Here is a 25,268-nt window from a genome sequence, read left to right on the forward strand (position 1 = left end):
AAAATAGATAAAATTTAATTAAATTATTAGCCTTCAAAGCAACATCAACCTGAACCGCCTATTCCTGACCCGCCATATTGACTATTCACTGTAAAACCCGTAAAATTAATTAAACTCAAAAAATGTGTTGAAACAGATTACATCGAAAATGTTAAGTTTATAAGTAATACTACTCCTTATTTTAAATTAAAGAAACAGTCTTGATTAAGGTTTCACAAGTTGATTTTAAGTGAACCCAACTTATTTTTTTAACTTTTATGATTATATTACTAATTCATTTGCACATACTTTTTAATCACATTCCTGATGTTACTTAAATGTTACTTTTCAGAATTATTATAACAAGCTGATTTCAATATTGTTAGATACCATATGTTTTAATTTGAATATTTGCCCGCAAAGACATACACACTTAATTATTCCTCCTCCGTATTTAAGATCTGCAGATTTAAGCACAGCTGACCCCAAGACCTGCTCGACACTTTTCAAGTTGGTTAATATCTTATTTCTGATGGATATCATCACTCTCGTCGTATACTATTTAGTCTATGTGTAATCTTTCTTTTTTTAAGTATTACATACAAAATATATACTATACTAGTACAAGTTTTCTTATCCGTTACACTATTCTAAAGTAGCCCACTGTTGGTGACAAGTGATGGTTTATTAATTAACAAAGTATAGATTGATAGCTCACTGAGTTCATTGCCACAGTCATAGCTCACTTATTTTTTACTTCTTATCTCTATTAACTTTCTACTTAATTGTCAATGTGCAGGTGAGTCTATTACAACATTTAAAAAACAATATAATCAAAACCACTAGGCATCGTGAATACACAGTATTTGAGGAAATTGAAGAGGAGCTTCACTCTGACCATACATACAATGAAAATATATATCATAACACATGAAACATAATTTATTTTATTTTTTTATTGATGACTGCAATGTTAATATAACGTAAACAATAACTCACTCTATACATATCAATGAGCCTCTGATGTATTATAGTGCACAAAGAAACACAAAATTAGCCATAGTTGTTGTTGACTCAGTACAGAATATTCATGTTATTATCAGTGCGTATAGGCCTGTATATGTGTGTGTGTGTGTGTGTGTGTGTGTGTGTGTGTGTGTGTGTGTGTGTGTGTGTGTGTGTGTGTGTGTGCATGTGCGTGTGTGAATGCGTGTCTGCGTGGGCCAAAGTCAAAATTATGGTGGTTGATTCTACTTAAATTGCATACAGATGTGTCTTGAGTTGTAGAACACTGCTGTACAGTATGCAGGACAAAAATAAGCACGCTATTCACCTACAGGGCAAAACAATAAGCAACTGGAAGCAATATGGAAGAAACTGAACGTACCTTAATTAATCGTTATTACAAGGAGAATTTCCCATTACTATACAAAGGGAACACAGTCAGTCTTGCTAATCAATTAGTTATACCAAGTGTAGTGAGGAGATCCTGGTGAAAAGCTGGCACCCTCTCTTTATAAACAGGTCATCCCCAGCAGAGATGCAACAAGCCCCGGAAGAGGAAGAGCCAGAGAGATAACGTGTAGTCGTGAAGGTCCTGAAGACAGACTCGAACCACAGAGTCACTGCTGGCTTCACTGACCTGGTGAAGTGCATGTTGGGACTTAAATCTGGATATGGAAAGACATGGGGAAAGAGGGTAGAAAGAAAACTTTGAGAACTCACTTTATTACATGTACAATATACTACCTATCACAACCTTTTAAAAATGCATGGTTGGATTTCAACTTGTCTTAACCTTATTCACAATCTACATAATGTGTAAATCCAGCAGTGTGTGGTAGACTTAAAGCGGCTACGAGTAACATTTAAATATCTTTTAAACAGCCTCATGTTTCCTCTCATAATCATAAATTACCTTTAACAGCAAACGAGACCATCAGTGCAAAGAAATACGTTTTAATATAGTTTTTATTACTGTGTTTGGTCTGGTCGCACACCCAGTCCGATTTTCGGTTCACGCGTGCATGCTCTATGGTCACATATTGGTCGCAGATTTCAGTGTGGCGCAGGAACGCGATTTGAGAAGCCTATCCCTCCAGGTGAGGGAAGGGGAGCGGGAGCCTTGTTTGAGACAGTTATTCGTCGTCATAATGACTGATAACGGGGCTGAACCATCAAAGAAAAAAAAGAAAATGCAATGAAGAAAAGCTAAAAGGGAGAGTGATAGGCGGGCGGGATTTCACGGAGCGAACCTAGACTGCAGTGTTTACTCCTAAATGAATGAGCGGTAGCCTACTTAAAACAAAGTTTACTTTGCCTCACCAGCATCATCAGATGACCATTATTCATCGGAAATAGTCATTATTTACAACAACATAAACACATTACCTCATCGTGATCCATACTAACTGTTGTCTCTCGTTCATTCGCTTTGTGTGAGGACACGGAATCTTTCAGCTCCGTGAGAGAGAGTAGGTGACACTGCATCAACTCATTGCAATCAGGTGGGTGTAGCCAGGCCTGCCCACACAAATGGCTGGGCCCCTGAAAATCTCCAGTCAATGGGCCCCCCTTACCCATTACTCCTATCAACAATGAGTGTGAGTGTGCTCATCCCTCAATAAACTATCTTATCAACCAGGGATTTGCAGGGACAGTTGGGGGAGCAAGGGCTTATTATTTTACAATAGTAGCACGTTTCTGACTTAGCCCAGCATACCAATTTATTTTGATTCCCACTCACACAATTGTTAACAGATCAGCAGATCTCTACAAAATAATTAGTTCACACAGAGACATTGCTCTTTTGCAGTATTCACTAAAGCAAACTAAAAGTTTTTTCACAATTTGCACGTTTTCTATGCTACTAGTTTCTGGTATAAGATACATTTACACTAATTGACTGCACCAAATATTACACTCTTTTGTATTTCTGCACATGACAATAAATCATTTGAAATCTTTTGGTGGTATTGTTGAAATAAATAACGCTTAAATATCAACATCAACAACAAATTCTTCACACAAAAATAAAAAATATACATGAATAACCAAACCAACCTACCCTCAAAACTATAAAGTTGGCCTATGTTTGGTTGCAACATTTAGGCTTAGTTCATTCTGCTTTCATTGCAAAATTACTGAAAACATTACTGAAATCATTACAAAACAGTTCTTAATCTTTGAACTCAAATCTGTTCCTTAAATTATTTCCAACTTGTTTGTGCCTTGTATCTTTCTTTGCATTAAGAACTGTTTTAGGTCTATTTTTATTTTTAGAAACAATACAGAAAGCAGGACCTTGGTGGTTACAATAATTAAAATGATGCTGCTCGTCAGCTTCATTGTGGTAGACCCGGCTGGTTGGTCAATTGGCCAGGTTTCTGAAAAACTGGTCAGACCTGGCTGGTCGTGTCAACCTGAAGACGTATGTCAAAGCCTTTAGAAGTTATAGTCCCCAAAGGGAAATTATTTTTCACAAAAATGTACTTTATGGGGAGAGATAATTTAAACCTAGACTCAGGACAATGACAGAGTAACTAGCCTGTCCTGTTTATAAGAATGTAGAAGAAAGGTACCCAACCTGTTTTTCATGGGGTCCAAATACTTTTCACAACCACACCCAGACACAAGTAGCAGGTACATGTGGAACGACTCAGGAAATATAATCCAGCCAAAAACGGTTTAATATCAAAACCCAATCTTGTCACCATTTGGCACACAAAGGGTTTATAGAATGGATTATGTTTGAAACAGTTACACTCCGCTGTGCTCAATCTGAAACATTTTGAACATTCCTGCTTTTCTACTGCTTTTTAAATGGCCTTAAGCGGAGCCGCAGCTCTGTGTAAACACCCAATTTTGAATAGATATTGACATACATATCTAAAAATCTAAAAATAAAGGTTATCTACGTAGGTTCTTGGCTTCCAAAGACCATGGGCCCCTCAAGTGGCTGGGCCCTAGAAAGCCTTCCCACTTTCTACCCCTTATGGGCGGCCCTGGGTGTAGCACTGACTGGCATTAGTTGATGCTGTGTCACTAGCCATTCTCACGGAGCCGAAAAGAGTCCGGTGCCCTCACACTTTCAACACGCGGACATGCACTATATTGCTTCCTGATCATTTGAATCTCGCACGCCCAGCACGAGCTAGAAAACAGCTTCACGACAGCTGGCGTCGTAAAAATACTACCGCTTTTGTCCAAAGGGGCCGCCAACGTGCCATGTTACTCGTAGTGGCTTTAAAGTTCAGGATTTCATTAGCAGCTAATACAACAAAATATGTTTAAAATATACTATTTATCTATATATCAAATACAAATATGATAAAAAATATAAAATTGAATAAAACCTTTTAAGCATATAAATCATTATTTCTGCACTATTTGTTTATTTTGTTGCTATTAACAGACATGAATATCACATACAGCTATACAAAGCCCTCTATTTACAGTATATATTCTTCTTCTTAAAACGTATGTAGCCTGAGCATGGATGGGAGTTATCCTAACACCATTGATCTAACTTTTATCCAGTAAGATATAAATATATTTGTTTAACAAATACATCACAAAGTAACTAAAAAGTTGCTGAACTATTTAATGGGTTTGTATACCTTATATTGAATTACATATTTATAGAGTTAATGTTTGAATTACACAATCCTTGGGACACAAAAATAACAGACATAACAGAGCAGGAATGGCTATTTCCCCAAATCTCAATTTATATCAGGTCACCGAGGTCCCACTTCTCCCTGTCCAATCAAAGTGTATTTAGAAAAAAGGGTCCACATCCATTAGAAGTGGGAGAAAGATGTACCTTAGATAGAGACCACAAAGGACTAGCTTCTGTAAACCAGAGCAGGTGCTAGTTTGAAGAAGTCTGGGGTTCCCTCTTTTCCAGCTTGATCCAGATGCCATTCTCTGGTCGCAGGATGAGCTCTCCTAACGGACACAGCTCTTCGCGTGTCTGGCAAGCTTCCACATTGAAGTTACGCAGAATGTACGCCAAGACAACCTTCTCTTCCATCTGTGCAAAGCGCTGACCTGCGGAGCACACACAGACACATAATAGACATTCTGAGTATGATCGGACATATTTTAGAGTCACAGTGTGCATGCAGACAGATCAAGTTCAAGTTCCTTTTTTGGTCAAATGCACAACATAACAAGGCAAAGCAGTCATAGCTGGCAATGATATGTTTGTGTTCCAAGCTCTCCTTAACAATGCAACAATAAAAAATAGTATAGAAGATAAGAGTAAAAGATAATATATATTGATATTAAATAATACTTGACTTGTTCTTACCGATGCAGTTGCGGAGTCCAGCGGAGAAGGGGATGTATGTAAACGGAGATCTTCCCACTGAATTCTCGGGGAAAAAGCGTTCAGGTCTGAACTCCTCTGGCTCAGGGAAGTACCGCGGGTCACGGTGGAGAGTGTAGGTAATGATGAGGAGATTGCAATCTTTGGGCACCTTAAAACCATCTACAGGATGAAACAAAGAAAAAAAATTCCTTTCTTATCATTAAACATGTTTTTTTTTATCAAATACAATCATTCTAATCCTCGCTGTCAAAGGAATCCCACGTTAAAATATGAACTTGGTGTTTTACTTCTGGGTTTAATTTCACAGATGATTTGCTGAGATCTAGCTAATGGTGACATCACTCCAAATAATGTAATAGGTGACCGCTGGTGCGCTGTTAAACTTCTTCGTAGTCTTGTCACTGTATTCCAAGAGCTCTTATGGCTACTTTTTTAATAATAATGAACCATTAATGACTGATAGAAATATTAGCCACAGCTGCCAAAATAAGACCCCAGTAGTAATAGACCTGAATCATCCTTTTACTATGCTACATCAACTGATTATTTACCAAATGATTTCATTTGAATAAAATGTGAAAATGGTGTGCAAGACGGCTGCGACAAACAGCACACAATACAGTAGAGGAAGCTTAGTAGTAGTCTATTGGTTTCTTAGAAAATAATAACAACGCCTTGGGGACATAAATTAATATATCCTCTTTCATCACCAACTCACTGATATGGCAGTCTTCACCGATCCTGCGGCCAAAGAAAGGCACCGAGGGAAACAGTCGCAGTGCCTCCTTGATCACACAGCCCAGGTATTTGAGCTTGGTCAGGTCCTCTGTGTTAACGGGCCGGTCAGATGTACCTTTGAACATTACATAGGAAACACTGGTTACCTCTTCAGACTGACAGAATTCCCACTGGTGCACTGTCTCCTACTCATACATACATTGACACTGACCTGCCCCTTTATGCAGTAGATAAGAGGTTGATAATACTGCATTGTAAAAGGGACGTAGCCCATGCATATGTAATGTGTACTTAAACAAATTCAGTGATTACTAACAGAATCAATTTAGCAAACTTAGCAATTACTCCAGCCATCTAACTCTCTTCATGGAAAATACTGTATATGCATGGAGGGCAGGCCATGCGAAATCCACAAAGCAGTGATAATAATTCAGTTATTCTCTATGTATTTTAACAGGGATTTCTACAGCTATTATCCCTGTGTAATTTCCCCGTGACTCGTATAGAGCAAATGAGTCCCAGCAAAAATGTGCCAAATGCCTTCAGGCAAGAAAATAAAGGATTTTAAGGAAAGTGAGACATAGTGTTGTGACTGGGGAGAGGGCATGTTGTTGTTACCGAACACCTCCTGAAGCTCTTCCTGAACTTTCCTGTGTGCCTCGGGGTTAGCACCTAGCAGGTGCAGGACCCAGTTCATTGAAGCTGCTGTAGTATCATGTCCCTGCATAATGAGGTCAGTTAAATACAGAAAAACAACACATTATTTTCCACTTTAAAGCTGCATTAACTCCATTTCTTTTTTTGTCCACTTGGGGGCAGCAGAAAAAGCATCACACTCTCAAACTAAAGAATATAATGACATAAAGTTTATATTGTGAATGCTGCTGTTGTCAACAAACTGTTCAAGACCTATTTATAATTCAGATCAAGCAGAACATAAGCGACATTAGCATTGATTTGGTGTGGGTGTTCTAGCCACCCGACAAACCTTTTGGCCTGAAGGGAAATATTTGTCCATCTGCTGTTTGGTGCTAGGGAACTGGCCTAAGTTCATCATACGTTTTAGCCACACAACTGAAAACAAGGTTGATGAGAACTGCAGAATTGAACCCTCACCCTACGACTGGGGTCATTTTAACCCCAGAGGTAAACATCTTGCCATATCACACTTGTATCTAATTATATCATTCTAATGTGTTATGACTTTGTCAATCAATGCCTTCCTCATGACTAAATATTATTGTTTTCTGATTATATTCTAATTCCTGATTTGTAAATATACAAATGTATTGGGGTCATTTTCACCCCAGTCAATTACACCTATGCAGTTTTAATAAATCATTTGAAGTATCACACACCATCAGGGAGAGTAGGGGAGTTATCTCAATCATTTTGAAGTTGACAAAAGGCAGAGTAACTGTATAACACTGATATTCCACTAAAACACTTCCATTCCCATTTTCGCATTGAGCAAATTAAATTGTACCTCTCCTAAGGTGATAATGATCTGTTGTTTTTCTCTCGGATAACATTATTAACATAACTAATACTGTTTATAGAAGGCAATGTATTTTTTTTCTTTGATGGTGGTTTAATCCAGTATATTTTGCTTGGGGTTTAGTGACCCCATGGCCGTCAGTGTTCCATGTCTGTAGAAAATACGTCAGGATGAGGGTTAAGTACACTTGTATTTCTAATATCCAACCTCAAACATAAAGGTGTCCACTTCCTCCTGAATGTCCTGATGGCTCATCCCCTTGCCATCCTCATCTGTTGTCTTCAAAAGCATGTCCAGAAACGCCTGTCTTTTCTTTGTGCCGTCGTCGCTTTCGCTGTCTGACTCGATGTTCTCCGCTCTCTCTTTTATCACCTGACATCAAATGAAGGTTTCGAGGTAAAATATGTAGAGATATTGCATTTCACAAAATTAAATAACCAATGTCATATATATTTTTGAGTTGTGTACAAAAACATCACAAATGTTTCCATACATTTTCAAACTCAGAACAAATTATTCATTTTAATAAAGTAAGGCTCCGAGTTTATCAGTCATGTCAAGCCATTGGCTCCATTACTCACGTTGTACGTAAATGAGTGCAGGACCTTGAGTGTCTTGTCATGTTCACGGCCCTCCCCAATGTACTTGTACAGGATGTCAGGCCAAAACCATAGTGTCCTCTGTCTGCGACTGACAATGTCGCTCATCCTCATTACGGAAAAGAAGGAAGAAGATTATTGATCCGATAATTATTTCCTCATTTTTGTCAGAATTTATGTGTTAGCAAAGAGTAATTCAAATAACTCACTTGTACACATTCTTAACATACTCTGAATCAGAATTGCTCTGGGCATAGATTTTCTTTCCCATTGCAGTTTCTGAGAATAAATTGATCAAAGGGCCTTATTATGTATGGATTTGTCATGTGCAAACAACGGTAAAAATGCTCGCACAAATCCGATTGTGCATACACTCACCACAGATAATGTCCAGGGCACACTTAGTAACGTGATTGAAGCAGTTGAATGTCCCCTTCCCTGCATGCTCTTCCAGCTTTTCCACCAGGACCTTTGCCTGCTCGTTCATCACTTCCAGGAAGTCGGTCAGGATGGAGAAGTGGAAGGTGGGAGTCAACATCCTCCGCCGCTGACGCCACTTGTGCCCGGTGCTGATCAGAAGGAGAAGACATCAGATTTAAGGGTGACAGAGAGCAGAAGACCCATGTTCATATACAGTATAGGACGAACAACAATGGTAGAAAAAGATATTCACTTTTAGTTTAGATACACATTTGGTACATGCAAATGACTCTTGAAAACAGATAAACATGAAATTGGCTGTGAGGAGAAATTGAATAGTGTTGGTGAAATCTAAGTGCACCTAATATATTAATGTGTTTCCTTGTTGGTCAAATTTCTAAAAAGAAAATGTCAAGCTCTTCATACATCATCTTATTGTTTTATTTATACATCCTCTTAGTTTGTTTTTTAAAATGTTTTTTTCTTCTTCAAAATCAGTTTGTATGCTTGGACTTCCTTTTTTGCCTAGTTTTTTGATCAATCATAAAGCCACATACCTAGTAAGAAGGCCAGTTCCAAGCCAAGGGTGGAGGAAGTCGTATACAAAGGATTTCTCCATATGAACAGGGTTGTTCACAACTGGCTGCAGAACGTGATAAGAATGTAGGAACGAGTCAACAATTAAACATAGAAGTTGTTATTCATTGGATAGCAGGAACGGCTCACAGTTGCAGCTATGCTGAAGCAGTTACAGCAGCTATACACTCTTAGTGTGTAAAAGTGTGAAGAAATCCTAAAAACAGACCATGAATCATAGGAAATATGAAGGTTAAGATCAACTCAGGTTGAATTCATTGAATGTGTGAGAACGTTTATAAATAAGTATTTTGGGTGTTATAGTCTGTATAAACATTGTAGGGGAGAGTGGCCTAAGTTGTGCAACTTTTCACTCAAAGTGACTTTAAAGTAATACTTTTAGTACATATATTTCAGGGTGTTGTGCATCCCTGGCAATAAAAACTTTGGATCTGGAATAAACTGTTAAAGAAATATAGCTTTCGGAAAAACAGTTGTCTTGTTGCACAACTGTGGTGTAAGTTGTGCGGTTGGAGAGAATACCATGGGGTAAATTGCTATACATCTCATAAACTGTAATGCAAGAGAAATCCATTAGACAATCACTTATTTAAGGTGTATTTAAAGTAAATAAAGTAAATAGTTGACAAAGATTGAATTTTCTTAAACAAGGCCTAGCAGATCTAATGGTTTTACCTGCAAAGCTCACAATGACAAAGTCACCATCATCATCTTTCTGGCCATCTGAACTCTCATCAGTGGTGTCGTTAAGTGGAATTGAGATGTCACTCTCTTCTGAGCTACTGTAGACAATCACTTTCTTTTGGTGACCAGCGTATACAGCCATGCCACTGGCACAACTCTCAGGAATGTACTTTGCACTAGTTGCTCCGTGCTTGTGGAACCAACTGCCACCTGACAAATGTGATTCCCCCTACATTTCTGCCTTTAAATCAAGGCTCAAAACCCATATGTACACCCTGGTGTTTCCTCCCCATTAACTATCTAACCTCTGCACTACTATCTGTGTTTATGTGGATGTATGGTCTTTACGTCTTTTATTTTGGTTATTGTTATTTTACCTTCATTGTTTACCTACTGAATGCACTATGTACAGCACTTTGGACAGTGCAAACTGTCATAAATGTGCTTTTATAAATACATTTTACTTACTTACTTACTTATAACTCACCTAGGCCCTTTGACACAAATCACCCCAATCCCAGAAATTTGGATAATAAGCATGATGCAGCAATTTAGGGCTGACATCGTGCTAACTGTATAGACTCAAAATGTAGCATACCAAAGCATTAAAACATGTGTCAAATGTTTTCAAACCTGTCTATAATTGTTCAGACACAATAATCAAAAAACCTTGATCATGGAAATTTTACTTTGAAAGGCAAAACACAGTTTTTTGAGCTTAAAATGTTATTCCTTGTGTCTCCCTTATTTACAGGATGAGTCAAATGGATGGCTCTTCTTAAATATGTGGTCACATTTCCAATTTCTTCCATGGTTTTCTAGAAACAAGGGGTGGCACAACTTCCAAAATGCACAACTTAGGCCACTCTCCCCTATAATTGCTTTACACATCACTGAATATGAATACAAATTTAAACACTTTTTACTCCGGTTCAGTGACTGAGATGACCTGTTGCATCAGAGACATATGCCAGAGAAGGGATGTGCAGCATTTTAAAGTTACACATGCTTGGTGTTGTGCTTGTCACTATACCTCAACAGTTTCAGCGTGAAACAGGAGCAAAAATGGGACTGGTCCAACCCAAAATTTCAACAGCGGTGCCTTATAGAACTCAGTAGTAAAGCTAATAATCTGATTAAAGAAATCTAAAACAAAGACAAAAGCATTAGTAGTCAGGCCCGCCGTCAAGCGGGTATATAACACGTACAATTTTCCCAGGCCTGCAGGGGAGGGAACACAGAGAGACCCTCAGGAAAAAAATTACTTTGTTTACAAGAAATGAGAATAATTTGGCGACTTTGCTTACTATTACTTAAAAGACCCAACCACGCCAGAACATCCTCATCCCACTTCTGTACAACAGTGTGAGTCTCTTGGTAATACACATTAGTGAGCGCCTCAGCACTGTAGGTCTACTGAAGGCTCTCATCTGTTAGCGCATGACGCACTATTAACGTGTTCTTGTCCCGGGAAGGTGAACAAGTTTGGCGGGTCTGAGTAGAGTGTTAAGTAGTAGGCTAAACTTTTTGTATTGCCAGAGTTGCATTGTGCCTAATGGTCAAAGTTGTGTCTTACCTCCTGAAACTGGACTTAACTGCAGTGCATTCCCAATGAAGAGGTGCGTTCCCTCCGGCTCTGGTATGGGCTTCATCATAAACCATTTGTGCAGATAATCGCTGAGTAGCTTGTAGGTGTAGTAGGTCAGAATAGCAATGAAGATACTGACTCCAAGCAGCGGTATCGTGTAACTACTGAATAAAACTGCCATATTGTTTGCTGTGTGTATAGTACATAGTTCATGTGTGTTCATGAATAATCAACAGGCTTTCTTCCTGTGCCATGTGACGTGTCTACTCTGCTTTTGCCCCTCCTTTGGTTAAAGGGCCCACTGTAATTATTGTCATTTATTGTTGTTGCCTGGTCGTACACAGCCTTGGAAGGGAATATGATACGTGGTGTAGAAGATATGTATAAAAGATGTTTTAAAGAATAACAATGTGCAAAACAGATGGGTACATTTAAATGTTGGAACAAATTAAATCACAACGCTGTTATCTACTTTCTGATAGTTAACTATTTATTATGTCCTTCCTGGGTATTTGTCAGTGTCATTACCCGATTGGTAAATTAATAACAGCCTTATCTTAGTGCCATTAATTTTCAATTGAATGTGAAAAATCCCAGGGATATACTGTAACTTTGCAATTACTTTTAATCACATTTCTGATTTTACACAATTTTTTTTTTCAAAAGTTATTATTTGATAGACATTTATTAAGGTGATTTCAATATTGTTAGATACAATATGTTTTCATTTTAATATTGGCCAGCAAAAAAAGAAACACTTCAGCATTCCTTCTATTTTTGTGAAGAAAATGCATTTAGAACGTAATCTTGCGCAATTTGTAATTTGAATTATTATTGTTGTAATCTCCTTTCAGTTTTTAGAGGTACAATTGAGGGCATTGGTGGTCAAGCTGACCCCCAGACCTGCTGGACACTTCTTCAAGTTGGTCAATATATTTATTGTGAATCTGTGTGTCGATCATTTGTATAAATGGATGGATTCTGACTCTTTTTCTCCATACTTTATCCCCTGACAATGGCACAAGCTGAAACAAAGTTCAAACCCACATAAATGCATCTTCTATCAGAGTTAAAAGACACGATGAGTCCATATACCTATAGTGACTTGGAACTTCCTGAAAACCCTTTGGAAGACACTGCGAGAACTATCCCACAATTTTTATATTTAGAAATGGGCAAAGGTCGCTCATCCATGTTAGCTTAGCTCAAACACTGGTAGTCATGGGGAGCAGGTCAAAAGACAAACTTCACAACTTCACTAAAGGCTCCTGTGTGCTTGTTGGGACTTGTTTATTCATCACGCCAAGTTGCCCTGTATATATTTTTTTATAGTTATGTCATTTTAGAATCAATACATGACCATCACAGGCACTTCCTGGTTCCCTTATAGTATGTATTTCATACAATAACATGTATCATAACATGGCAAATAAACAAGTCCCAACAAGCACACAGGAGCATTTAGTGATGTTGTAAAGTGTATTATTTGACTGGCTCCCCATGAATACCAGTGTTTGAGCTAAGCTGGATGAGCGCCCTTTGCCCATTTCTACATTAAAAAGACTTTGAGGGGTTTTGTTCACTGCTGATATTGCCACCTATTGGCAGTATCAACATCAACATCCCTTCACATTTTGAAGAATTTCATGATGTTGATGATTGCACTAATTAGTGTTTCGCATTATCCCTTTTGCAGTGTCCTGTCTTTTAATTAGGATGGTTATGTATTAGGCCGCACCTTAACATAATTTTATTAGAGAGTAAAAATGAATGGTACAGGTGAAGGGGAAGGAGATGTCAATGATAAAAAGTCTTATGCTTAAAGAAACCGGTTCTTGATTATTAAATGATCATAAATTAGGACAGTCAAAGTCAAAGCTGCAATGTCAAATTTGATACCCCCATAAATTTATGTGAAACTATTTATTCTCTTTAGCTCCACTTATCATCATGACAATTTCATGATATGTCTACATTTTCAAAAGTTGAACTTGAAGTAAGCCCAATGGCTTAACTAATTGTAATTTTTTTCGGGTTGGCAAAGTTAATTTAAATAATTTTTGTAAGAAAAGGAAGTATTCCTTCGACAGCTAAAATAACAATAGAACAACAGTGCACTACTTCCAGCAGTGGAGGGACACAATACCGAGAGTGAAGTTTTAGGATCTGGCAAAGTTGCCATTATTCGTCAAGATAATAAAGTTCAACTTTAATTAGAATAAAGTTTATAAAATGTGCGAAGAAATATATAGTGTGAAATTGTATATTTGTTTGACATGATTTGACATGATGAAACAAGTTTTCTAAATAGATATCACAAACTCAGCTTATCAAGTTCAAACAACAAATGATCATCAGTTAAACAACTTGTAAGACTCAACTTTTTAAGTTGAAACAAAGTTTATCTTCAAATTGAGTCCCATCATTTTGAACATTTTGTTTGCAGCATAACTTTCATGTTGAGCAGCATTGGCGCTTCAAATAGCAGCGTAAAAATGTTCAGACTCTTTTCTGTCTCTTTTCTCCATCAAATAGCTTTCAGAAGCTTAGCTCTTTAAACGATCAAGTAATTTCCCCTAAGCATTTCTGAAGATTAAGCACATGCTGTCTGAAATCATTGCTTAGGACCAGTAGGTGGTGTGAAGGAGACTTGGATGAATTATGAAGCAATATTTATTACAGACTTGGCCAAGGAGAACCGGACTGCAACTCTCGTGACTTGCACTTAAATTCTGCCAGACACATGCTTAGAGCTGGGTATCAACCTTGCGCTATCTCTAACACCTCCCCGGCTCGGGCACCAAGCGTACCAATGTTTTGGGTCAGAGCTGAACACAGTGAACCATGACATTCTGGAGTCTAACGAGATGAGACTTTATCTATACAACTGACCTAAGTGTCTCCTAACAGGCTCCAAGGCTGACCTAGAGTCTGTGAGACAGACACACAAGATAGGCATATATGGCCTATTGTAATCTTTCCCATTAATATTACAACTAAAGACCCACAATTCCCTCACAGATGGCACTGCCATCACACAGGGATCTACAGTATGTGAAGAATTTGTGTATGCATTCATTTCCCAGCTCTCCCAGTGAACTTGAGTTTACATAGATAGATAGATAGATAGATAGATAGATAGATAGATAGATAGATAGATAGATAGATAGATAGATAGATAGATAGATAGATAGATAGATAGATAGATAGATAGATAGATAGATAGATAGATAGATAGATAGATAGATAGATAGATAGATAGATAGATAGATAGATAGATAGATAGATAGATAGATAGATAGATAGATAGATAGATAGATAGATAGATAGACAGATAGATAGGTAGGTAGATGGATTAGAACAAAAAAGCTTTAAAGTATAAGCTACTTGCATGCTGCTGTAGCTTAGCTTGCTACATTTCTCTCGGGAGAAGCTTCATGCAGTGAAGATTTATTTAATGTAGATTAGCTCACTACACTTTTCAAACACTGAGTTTAACCCACTTCAAATGTCATACAAGGTGGTGACCCAACATTGATCTGATTAATGAATGATCTATTAAGCATTAGCAATCAGAAAAGCCATATGGTAAAACATTAACACCATTACCTGAGGTTTGCAGCCATACATTTCCCCTGTAGGGTAGTGTGGCTTTGTTCAATTGCATTAGCTTCAGAACACATTATACATGGCAGCTGTGCTTGCTATTCCATATCCACTAGATGGCAGCATGTGTATTTAACACCACTGTCAGTGAACCCTGGTGGGGAAAGACTGATCCCCCTCTGAACAGCTTCAGATAGCTGATCCGGATCAGCTAATGTGTCTCAGGAGAGGTAGTGCATGTCACCTCCAGCCAAACTTTCCCAAATGCTAATCACAGTGTGACGACCTCATTCCAGATAAGTTTGACTAACAGGGACTCTCTTGCTAACAGTGGGGACAGTGGTGTGTGTATGCAGGTAAGTGCAGATGCATACACGCCTATGTGATTGCATAGTATGTGAGGCATTATGCATACGAGCAATTCTGTGTGTACACATACATGCATGTACAGTTATGCAGGGTGATGGATGTATGGAACAATTCATTTACACAATTATAAGCGTTATTGAGAATGAAAGATTGAACCACCGTGAAGGAAGTAACAGCCATGAGAGTGTGTGACAGTGAGGAAGGACGGCCTGCAGTAAGAATCATTACAAAAGGAGCTCTTGGGGGACCGAAGGTTTAGGCACTTATTAATTATTGAAGCAACATCGTTTGCTGCTGTGCTACAGTCAGCAGTGTGTCACTTAAGTGCCCTGTCCCCTGCACACACGTACATACCAACAAAGATGTCCAATCATTTCTTAAAACAGATTGTAATGTCTTGACCAGCCCCATGCAACCGTGCACTGGTTATAAATCAAATGATAAATGGGCTGTTTGAAAGGGCAATTGTAAGTCAGTGAGAAAACTTCAGAATACAGCAGAAGGTTGTATACAAAATATTGATCATGTTCTTTGGCAAATGTGTTTTGACTTATTCTGTTACAAAAAGAGAACATGAATCAATATGGGATTTTAGAAGGTAAACAAAACAGCACACACAGATGGATTTCAGAGGGAGCGAGGTGGAAATTGGACATGGCATGTTGGGCAATACATTTATCTTGTGCTATAGCCTTACATGATGAGGTGTGTCTGGACTTTTACATACTTTGCACAATTCAGAGGTGAACTATTCGGTTTTAGGGGAGGTTTGTAACCAAAAATGTAGGCCCTGCTCATTTTTTGTTTTTAAGGTTTTAAATTAGTGCACTTTAAAATGTTTTATTTCATATGTTAGCGGGGATTTAGCTACTCAAGGTGTGCGGGGGAAAAAAAACTGACAACCGTAAACGTCAGTGGTCAGTTTATGCATGCTTGTGCATTATGTTCTTTGATCCTTTCTTAGCTCCCTTTACTGGGCCCGGGGCAGCTTTTTAGTCAGGTGGAAAAATGGGGGTTAGACCTATAACCGGACACATCACAGTGAGGAGGAGAGGAGTAGGTGTGTGTGTGTGTGTGTGGGGGGGGGAGGGTGGGATGGGGATATCTCGCCTGTTTATATACTATCTATGGTTGAAACTGATGTCGTTGATACTTGGTGGAAGTAGGTCAAAGGTAGGTCAGCCTCTCTGCTGTGAGACAAGTCCATCCGGTTGGTGTTATTAAGAGTTATGATCCCTGTTGGTGAGATACGGCCGCGGAAGAGGTCACTTCATCATCCTTGAGATTTGATTGGATACCCAAGATGTATACATTCGTCCTCAGACAGACTGTTCAGTCATCGCGCCTGCAGTTGGGTCAAATCACATGTTGTCCTGTAATTTACTCATCCGTCACTTTTTTCTAAATGTAGACTCTGGCACTCTCCACCAGCTGAAGCTAATTCCCATGTTGACGGAGGCCTGTATGCTTTAAATCAAAAGGTTTTAGCATATTTTCAATAACATCATTTCTCACAATATTTGGACTGTGTGTGTGTGTGTGTGTGTGTGTGTAGGTGTGTGTGTGTGTATATGTGCATCTCATATGTCACTTATTTCTGAGCACAGGAGGAAGGTTCATTACGGAAATTACAAGTCACGAAAGCGAGCTGTTTCATGTTCTATGTGATACTTAGTGCAATAAGTAGTTTCAAGGCCAAACTGTGGGTAACACAATACGTATTAAAGTCACTGTTTATTTTGCTCTCTCTCTCTCTCTCTCTCTCTCTCTCTCTCTCTCTCTCTCTCTCTCTATCTCTCTCTCTCTGTACAGTGCAATGTTTAGGAAAACGACTGATAACTTTGAACAATCGATCCATTGTATTGATCAGGCAGAGCATGCATCACTCCGAATCTTGAAGTCAAATCCAGTTGTTTATATTATTGATGTTCAACACAGGATTTGATATCCAGCTAAACATATTTCTCCAACGATTAAAAATGCATATTCACCTGGTCCCCAGACGTTTAACAAATCGTATTGCCCCCACCTGATTTAAATATTTGACATTTTAAGACGTTTACAGATAGCATTGAAACTATTTCAGGTTACTTGTTGCAATGATCCACACTACAATCTGGAAAATGCTAAAATGATCACTAAACATCTTACAAAATAAACTTTAATTAAAATATAAAGGGAAAATTCACATTACAGATACCATTCAAGTAATATAATAATCATGCTTGTGTTGATTATGTATAATTTATTTAAAACTATACACACTTTCTTTATTTCATCTATGTTTGAGTTAGCATCATTTTAAGTAATAGTACTTACACAGTCCAAAAATAATCCTATATCAATGCTGTATAATTATGGGTTAGGGTTAGCTTGTTAATTGACGCCAGGCAAACTAACTACCTGTTATCCTAACCACACAGGAGCTACTGTATTTGTCAGATGATGACTGGGGATGAATGCTGCTGCCATCAAGCAGTCCACTGTTAAAGTTCTCTTGTCTCCTGTGTCATGCTCTGCAGGGATTCTGCTGCCTCTTGGAGGTAACAGCTGGTAAATTGTTGACTGATAAGAAGATTTTAGACAACACATCTACTTACAGAGTGAAACTGATGAAGACATAAACAGATTCCTTGTCTCCCCAGCTGACCTTGGTGGCAGTAGAGCAGCGACTCGAGGGCAGAAACCCAAATAACCCAGCCATGAAAATAGAAATCAATGCAGGAAGCAGATCCGTTGCCAGAAGGTAGTCCTCCAAGGTCAACACCCCCGGCTGGCTGGCTATCACATTCAGCTTCCCACCCAGTCACATAGATGTACACAAACAACAGACAACGAAAAATGCTCACAACAATATTCACTCTGGCGCAGATCAACCGTTATTTGTTTCTAGAAATAAATGGCAAGCGGGTGAATCCATTTGCTGTAAATGTTTGGGCAAAAATAACCCAGAGGGATGCATCTTTTTTTTTGTGCTGTGTCATGGATTCCTGCCTGGATTCTAACGTTATTATTTGACTGTTTGTCTTTATCAAATACAGAATATTCTCTTCTTTCTGTCTTTCTATTTAGTGATTAAAATAGGGTCAAAGGAAATAGGACCCATTGCTGGAAAAATAGAAAAGTACCACTTCCATTATCACTCAATAACACTCTAAATGGTGCCTTTAAAATATATAGCTCAGAATAGAAAAAAGTAGTTTCAGACTATTTTAAGATATGTGAATATAATTAACCATTGGTGCATATTAATAATATTAATAAGCCTTCACTAATAATACTTATGAAGGTTTGATTCCATATGGCTGTTATAGTTTGGCATGCTGGCTGACTGTCACGTTGTCATGGTTCAGTGGAACACTTGAATAAAACAGAGTCATTGTCAATATTATTATTAGCACCTGTATTCATTTTCACACTTTGTCTGCTCTAAAAAAAAGTCAATTTGATTCAGTTTGCTGTATATCAGACTAAAATACTTTGCATGGTTAACATGTGTTTTTACATGCAAAAACCTCACAAATGACAAGTTAGCTGTAATATGGTTCCTGGTCCTAAAAACACAATGTATACCAAGGCCATGTTGTTGCAACACTATTGTTTATTTTGCTAACTTAAATAACACAAATGAACAGACCTTTCTCACAGCAGAGATTCTGATACAGGTATACAGATAATGGCGGCTTTTCATCCAAGTGCCAGTGGAACAGTCTGCATAGTGTGTGATTTCATTGCCATTTCCCTCTCTCAGTGGGTAGTATGCTATACCGCTGGTGGCTGTGTGACACTGACAGTTCATTAGAAATATGCCAGGGGAATGTTGATGAGCTCACCACATATATAAAGTGATATAGTCATATCAGTATGTCCTCTGTAGGAACGCTAAAGTGTAAAGTGTGGATGAAATTGGCTTTGCGGTGCTAAATTGGACCTATATTGCAAACTATTTAATTGAACAAACAAGCTAGCTATGCTAAGTTGTGCTGAAATAACTTGGTGTTTTATATGAGACATTGGCGAACAAATTCTGTGAATGATTAGTATATGTATTCTGTTTTATCCGTACAATTACTGGCATCATATAACGAGGCACAAGACTTCCATCGATTATACCTCCACTTTTCTCTCTTTCATTATGTTTAGCTATTATACCCTGGTATTTTGTTCACAATTTCACACCAATTAAATAGTTTTCAATTAAAAACTATTTATTGAAGAGGGACAATAAAGCGTTCCTTGCTTAAAAGCTAGCGGCAAGATTTCAAACATTTCATTAGCTTGTTTGCTAATGGTGACTGGGAAGGGTTAGGACCGCAGACTCCATTCTCATAGCTGTCCGCAGACCTTTGTATTCGCAGGGTTTTGGGAAGAAAATGTATTTTCTGACAAGGGAGGTTAAATTTAAGTAATTGCATCAGCACGGCTACTAAAATGTGATTGGTTCCTCTATTTTGAACTCTTGGTCTCTCTATCCCCTCAAAGGTCAGCACTGTCAAAGACTGCTTGCTATTCTGTAACAGTGCCAGTTTGATTGTGCCAAATTCCATTGAAATGAATTAATGGAACTTCCATGACAGTGATATGGACTGGATGTTCTGTGGAGTTATTTCGTTGTAATGGATGAACAAGCCAGAACTAGCCCTTGGTCATAGCGCGTAATCTCAATACTCAGTGGCCTACTAGCCAAGTAGCAGGCGTAGAAGGAGACAGGCTTTGATTTAGTTGAATTGGCACTAATTTGGTCTTATTTCCTACCAAAGAACTCAAGCAGTGAATCAATGTTATGTTCTGCTTTAATTGCCTGCTATGCCTCTGTTTCTACATAGGAGCAATTAAGTCTGCAGCAAATGTGTTCAGCCTCTCACAGGGAACCTGTAAAGGACTTGTAAAACATAACGAGAGAAAAGGGTCGTCGCTAATTATATCAGTAATTACTGAAGGTCGGTTGAAGGTCAGAGAAGTAATTAGTCGGGGTCAGGTTAGATGTAAATTCAGGAAACAGGACTGTTAAAGGTTAAGACGGGATTTAGAAGATGGACAAGGCAGTCAAGGTTTGGGGAATTAAGAATATATGTTGGCGCCTGTCTGAGTTTCAAGTTGTTTTTCAGCGCAAAGCTTTGGAGATTGCCATCAGGAGAGGGGGGTTCAAACTCTATTCACCTTACCGCCAGGCACAAATACACTCTCCTACTTGCTCTCCGGACAGGTTTCTCATATAAAATGTGCATTTTTAACGCTGTGTGTTGACATTTTTATCATGCCCCCGAAAACCTGTGGCAGTCACACTGTAGCCTGCCAAAAACAGACTTAGGTTAGAGAGTGAGCCAGAAGAAATACTAAAAGCGTCTACCGGCATTTCTTTAGCATGGCTGAATAGACAACATTTGATGGAGCGTGACCATTGCCATTAGTATAAATTTTCCCCAGAATATATATTTTTTTAAATTTCCAATTTAGTCTTTCCCAGTGTAGTTGTTTGGTATGTCAGACGTCCCACATATAAGGTCAGAGTAAGAGAGAGTGAGTGAGCGTTAAACACACTGATTAAGCCCACGCGGCACTGGAGGGGTCACAGCTGTCAGCGCAGAAGCAAGAGAAGACATTTCTCTGCAGAGTCCTTCTCTCTTCTCTTAAACAGCTCTTCTGCCGGAAAATCGCAAATGTTTCCTCTTTCCCTCCCTAAAGCCATAGGAACGCTATACTGCAAGTTTCTGTTTCACATGGTGACGCCTAGGTTTGAATTAATGATGATCCCAATTCCAACAATAGAACCGTTATAGCTCTATCCATTCCATTCTGCTTATTGTAAGCGATAGCACAACATTTACCGTTATTTGAGCCTTTAAGTGCTTGTTTGCTACTGTGCCACTCTCGACTGACAACACACTCTGAATTTCAAATGCTGGATTTCTGTCTGTGATGTGGGGGAAACTCACAGAGGTCCAGTGCAGCATTGGTGCAGCACACGACCACTCAGCTCTTTTTAGCAAACTCAGGCCCCTTAATTACCGTTGCAAAGGTCAATACAGGCAGCCCTGAATACGCTTATCTACCGGGAACTTTGGAGGCTGCACAGGTGAGCACCCCAAGCTGACAAATCAATCATAGGCCACATGGGACAACCCCCCCCCCCCCCCCCCATCACCTGCAGCATCACTCCCATAAAGCAAGACTCTGCAGTGATGTGTGAGCGGGGAGGGAAGTCACTCCTTCAGTCAGCGTGGAGTAACGATTCCTCTGGCAGTGTGCATTTCCTGGTGTATATCAGCATGTTAGCTTGTCACTGGAAGGGCATTACGTTAGCCATCAGGAGACAGCAAGCAGATACTGTCTATGGTAATGGGCCAACATTAGCAGGAGAGTGCCAGCTACACTGTGCCCTCTGGTCTTAAAGAAAATGCTGCTCTTGAATACACTATGCAGAGTTAAAAGCTACTGTTTATGTGTACATTATAGGGGTTATTGAGTGATATAGTGTTGTTATTTTCCTTTGTGGCATACCTACTAAAGAGAATTCACCTAGAAATGTTAGTTGTTTTGGAAGTGCTGCTATGCAGTGTTTTAGGGTGTGCTTTCAGTTGAAGTGGTTTGATACATTTGTTATAGGGCTGTATAAAAAGTGTACATGCATCTGAATGGAGATGGAGGTATATCTTAGGAGGAGGGATTGCTAAATAAGATGGATAACCCTACCAGGTAAAATCTGGACCCCCTGAAATCTGAATCCAAATGACCATTTCTGTGTTTTATTATTCAGCTAATAGTAATTCTGCTTCATGAGACAGTCTACTACAGGTAGGGAATGAGTCCTTACCCCAAGTGAAGTAGTTCAAGTACCTCGGGGTCTTGTTTGCGAGTGAGGGAACAATGGAGCGTGAGATTGGCCGGAGAATCGGAGCAGCAGGGGCGGTTTTGCACTCGCTTTACCGCACTGTTGTGACGAAAAGAGAGCTGAGTCGTAAGGCAAAGCTTTCGATCTACCGGTCGATCTTTGTTCCTACCCTCACCTATGGTCATGAAGGCTGGGTAATGACTGAAAGAACGAGATCGCGGGTACAAGCGGCCGGAATGGTCTTTCTCAGGAGGGTGGCTGGCGTATCCCTTAGAGATAGGGTGAGAAGCCCAGTCATTCGTGGAACTCGGGGCAGAGCCGCTACTCCTTTGCATTGAAAGGAGCCAGTTGAGGTGGTTCGGGCATCTGGTAAGGATGCCCCCAGGGCGCCTCCCTAGGGAGGTGTTCCAGGAGCGTCCAGCTGGAAGGAGGCCTCGGGGAAGACCCAGGACCAGGTGGAGAGATTATGTCTCCACGCTGGCCTGGGAACGCCTCGGGATCCCCCAGTCAGAGCTGGCTGATGTGGCCCGGGAAAGAGAAGTTTGGGGCTCCCTGCTCAACTGCTGCCCCCGTGACCCGATTTCGGATAAGCGGTTGAAGATGATGATGATGATGATGATGATGAGACAGGCTCAAGAATATAGAAAATGTTTGATTTTTTTTGGGGTAGCACTGCAGTTAGCAACTTATGAACAGGCGCATGCTAGCAATGTTGAACATGAGGCTATTATTGTAGAAATGCCAAGCTGCAAGTTGCCAAAACTCACGTGGCTGACAACCAGAAACCAAACTTTATCACACACATTTCAGAGTAGGGTTGAGTTGTTGGCAAGCAAAGCTTATACTGCAGAGGACTCTTTCTAGCCACTGCCACCCAGTATACATTTGAATGAACAGCCAATACTTTAACTTTTGACAGTTTTGTATAGAAGTTTTGTATATTCTCACAGTTAGTGAGAATATGCCTCACTTTCCAAATGCTTCCCACTTGTGCCAGCTCGTTTTTGAAACTCATATAAACCCCAAAGTTGTTGCAATGATGTCTGTCATTCTTTCCACTCAAAACGTGTTAAACAGGTGGCTGAGAGATAAAAAACAAATCTTTTTCCCGTTTTATTATTCATAATGTTCTGACCTTATGTTTTAATTTTGTGGATGCACACCCATATCTATTATTTTATTCATAAACTGTTTTCAGTCTTTGCAGCAACTGCCTTCTTAAGATGGGGAGAGCGCACTTGAACATAAAGTGGGATATACAAGAAAAAGAATAATATGCTGATGGCTGGAAGATGCAGACACTTTGGTCTGTCTGTTCTGCAGTGAAGTTAATTTTTATATCAGAGCATCGGTCTCTGTAAAACTGCAGTACAGCAGACCAAAAATGTCTGAGACGCCAGAAAATCCATACCTCTACGGGTTGGGTCATTTATCAGGTGTGGTGACATCCCCTCAAACTGTAGGTTAGACAGCCCAACTGGCGAAAAGTGAGTCAGGCATGTCCAATCACATCTAAACATCTGTCTTGATCCTTAAAGTGTCTGCTTGGCTGCATTCATTGGTGTGCAGAAGGGTCTTATTGGAAACAGCTGTGTGTCAGGTAACAGGTCACATGGCATGGTGGTGATGGGGTGAGAGTGGGGTGAGAAACACACTGAGGATGAGATATTAAGAGATATTCAGCTTGCGTTCCAATGTCCATACTTCCCTGCTATTTAGTATGGTAGAAAAAAGATTTAGGATGTCCCAATCCTTGTGGTCGGATACAGCATGCTTAAAAATACCCGGATGCCCTATTACATCCGGTCGAGCCACCGAGCAAAAACCACCAGCGATGAGACAGATATAGAGTATAAGCAAGAAGCAAGTTCAAGGTGCGATGTTATGATGAAATAAATAAGTAAAAGCATGTCTCAATTGTGTCCCTATACTGCATGCTAATTAGATACTTTTTATGATCAGCTTCAGTATGTAGAATAGCATATTGCAATTTGGAAAGCAGCCTTAGAGGCAGAGATTGGGACAAAGAAGGACGGTAACAGCGGTGCATTTTAATTTGTGAACATCAAGTTCCTGTCATTTTAATGAGAAATGCTTTATTGGAGCTTTTGTTTCTCAACCATGAGCACAGAACAGCAAATCCCAATTAAAAACAAACAAACAAAAAATGGTAGATTAAACAACAATAGCTTCTTTGAGACATCATCAGTAGCCTACTGCTTTTTAATTCTGTATCTTTGCACAAGCCAGAAGTATGTGATGTGTGAACAAACAATATGATGCAAAGGTCAGAGTCTTTGTCAGCAGCTAAGGTCATATCCCTGGAGAGATGTTTCCCAACTAGACAGAGTGAAGCATCCCTCTTCGGGGGCTAGTACTAGTGACTCAGCGCTGCGTATGGGCGCCGGGGCCTGGCCGCATGTAAATGTGACCGCCTCCGTCACCCTGACTGACATTCCGATTCAGCAAGACCTCTGGACAGTGTGTGTGTGTGTGATGGCACAGTCAAATCCACACATAGGAATCGGTGATGAGATTTTGTTCATTTGCTTTATTTGAGTGCATCTGCAGGTAACACTACTGCTTCTTGTGCACATTTCACTACAAGCACATTTCTCAGACAATGAAACAGACTGGCTCAGTGACTAAGTGCTGTGTCATTATTGAATACTGATTCGATCAACCTTTCAGTTGAAAGGATGGAGGATTGGACCAACCTTTCAAGTCAAATGGCACATATTGAGAATGATTGGGCTGGGGTTTTGGAAATGAATATACAGTAGCTCTGAGTGCAACATTTGTAATGCAGCTGTGAACTTATTTGCATATTTTCTTTTGAAAATCAAGAATATTTGTACTGCAATTTAGGAATCCTTATACGTTCAATATTTACATGTTTATTTCTCAAAGGAATAATATCTTGTCTTTCAGTTTAATGTACATGACTTGATCTAAGTAAAGCGATGTCGCCTTTCATCTAAGCTCTGATCTCCCCCTGGACATACAGACACTATATTTAGATT

General features: G+C 39.4%; 1 protein-coding gene across 1 annotated transcript; it reads right to left on the reverse strand.

The window, feature by feature from the left end:
• Positions 1–1,524: 1,524 nt before the first annotated feature.
• LOC307252320 (cytochrome P450 4V2-like) lies at positions 1,525–11,619 on the reverse strand (the record flags this gene model as incomplete). Its single annotated transcript, XM_080029957.1, has 12 exons — positions 1,525–1,649; positions 4,805–5,031; positions 5,294–5,473; positions 6,033–6,167; positions 6,671–6,773; positions 7,758–7,922; positions 8,132–8,258; positions 8,359–8,428; positions 8,528–8,718; positions 9,127–9,212; positions 10,884–10,996; positions 11,427–11,619. 11 exons carry the CDS (start codon positions 11,617–11,619, stop codon positions 4,853–4,855), a joined length of 1,542 nt encoding a protein of 513 aa, XP_079886083.1. The 3' UTR covers positions 1,525–1,649; positions 4,805–4,852.
• Between the last annotated feature and the right edge of the window lie 13,649 nt (positions 11,620–25,268).

This window comes from Ammodytes marinus, assembly GCF_949987685.1.
Source record: "Ammodytes marinus genome assembly, chromosome: 6".
NCBI classification, from domain to species: Eukaryota; Metazoa; Chordata; class Actinopteri; order Uranoscopiformes; family Ammodytidae; genus Ammodytes; species Ammodytes marinus.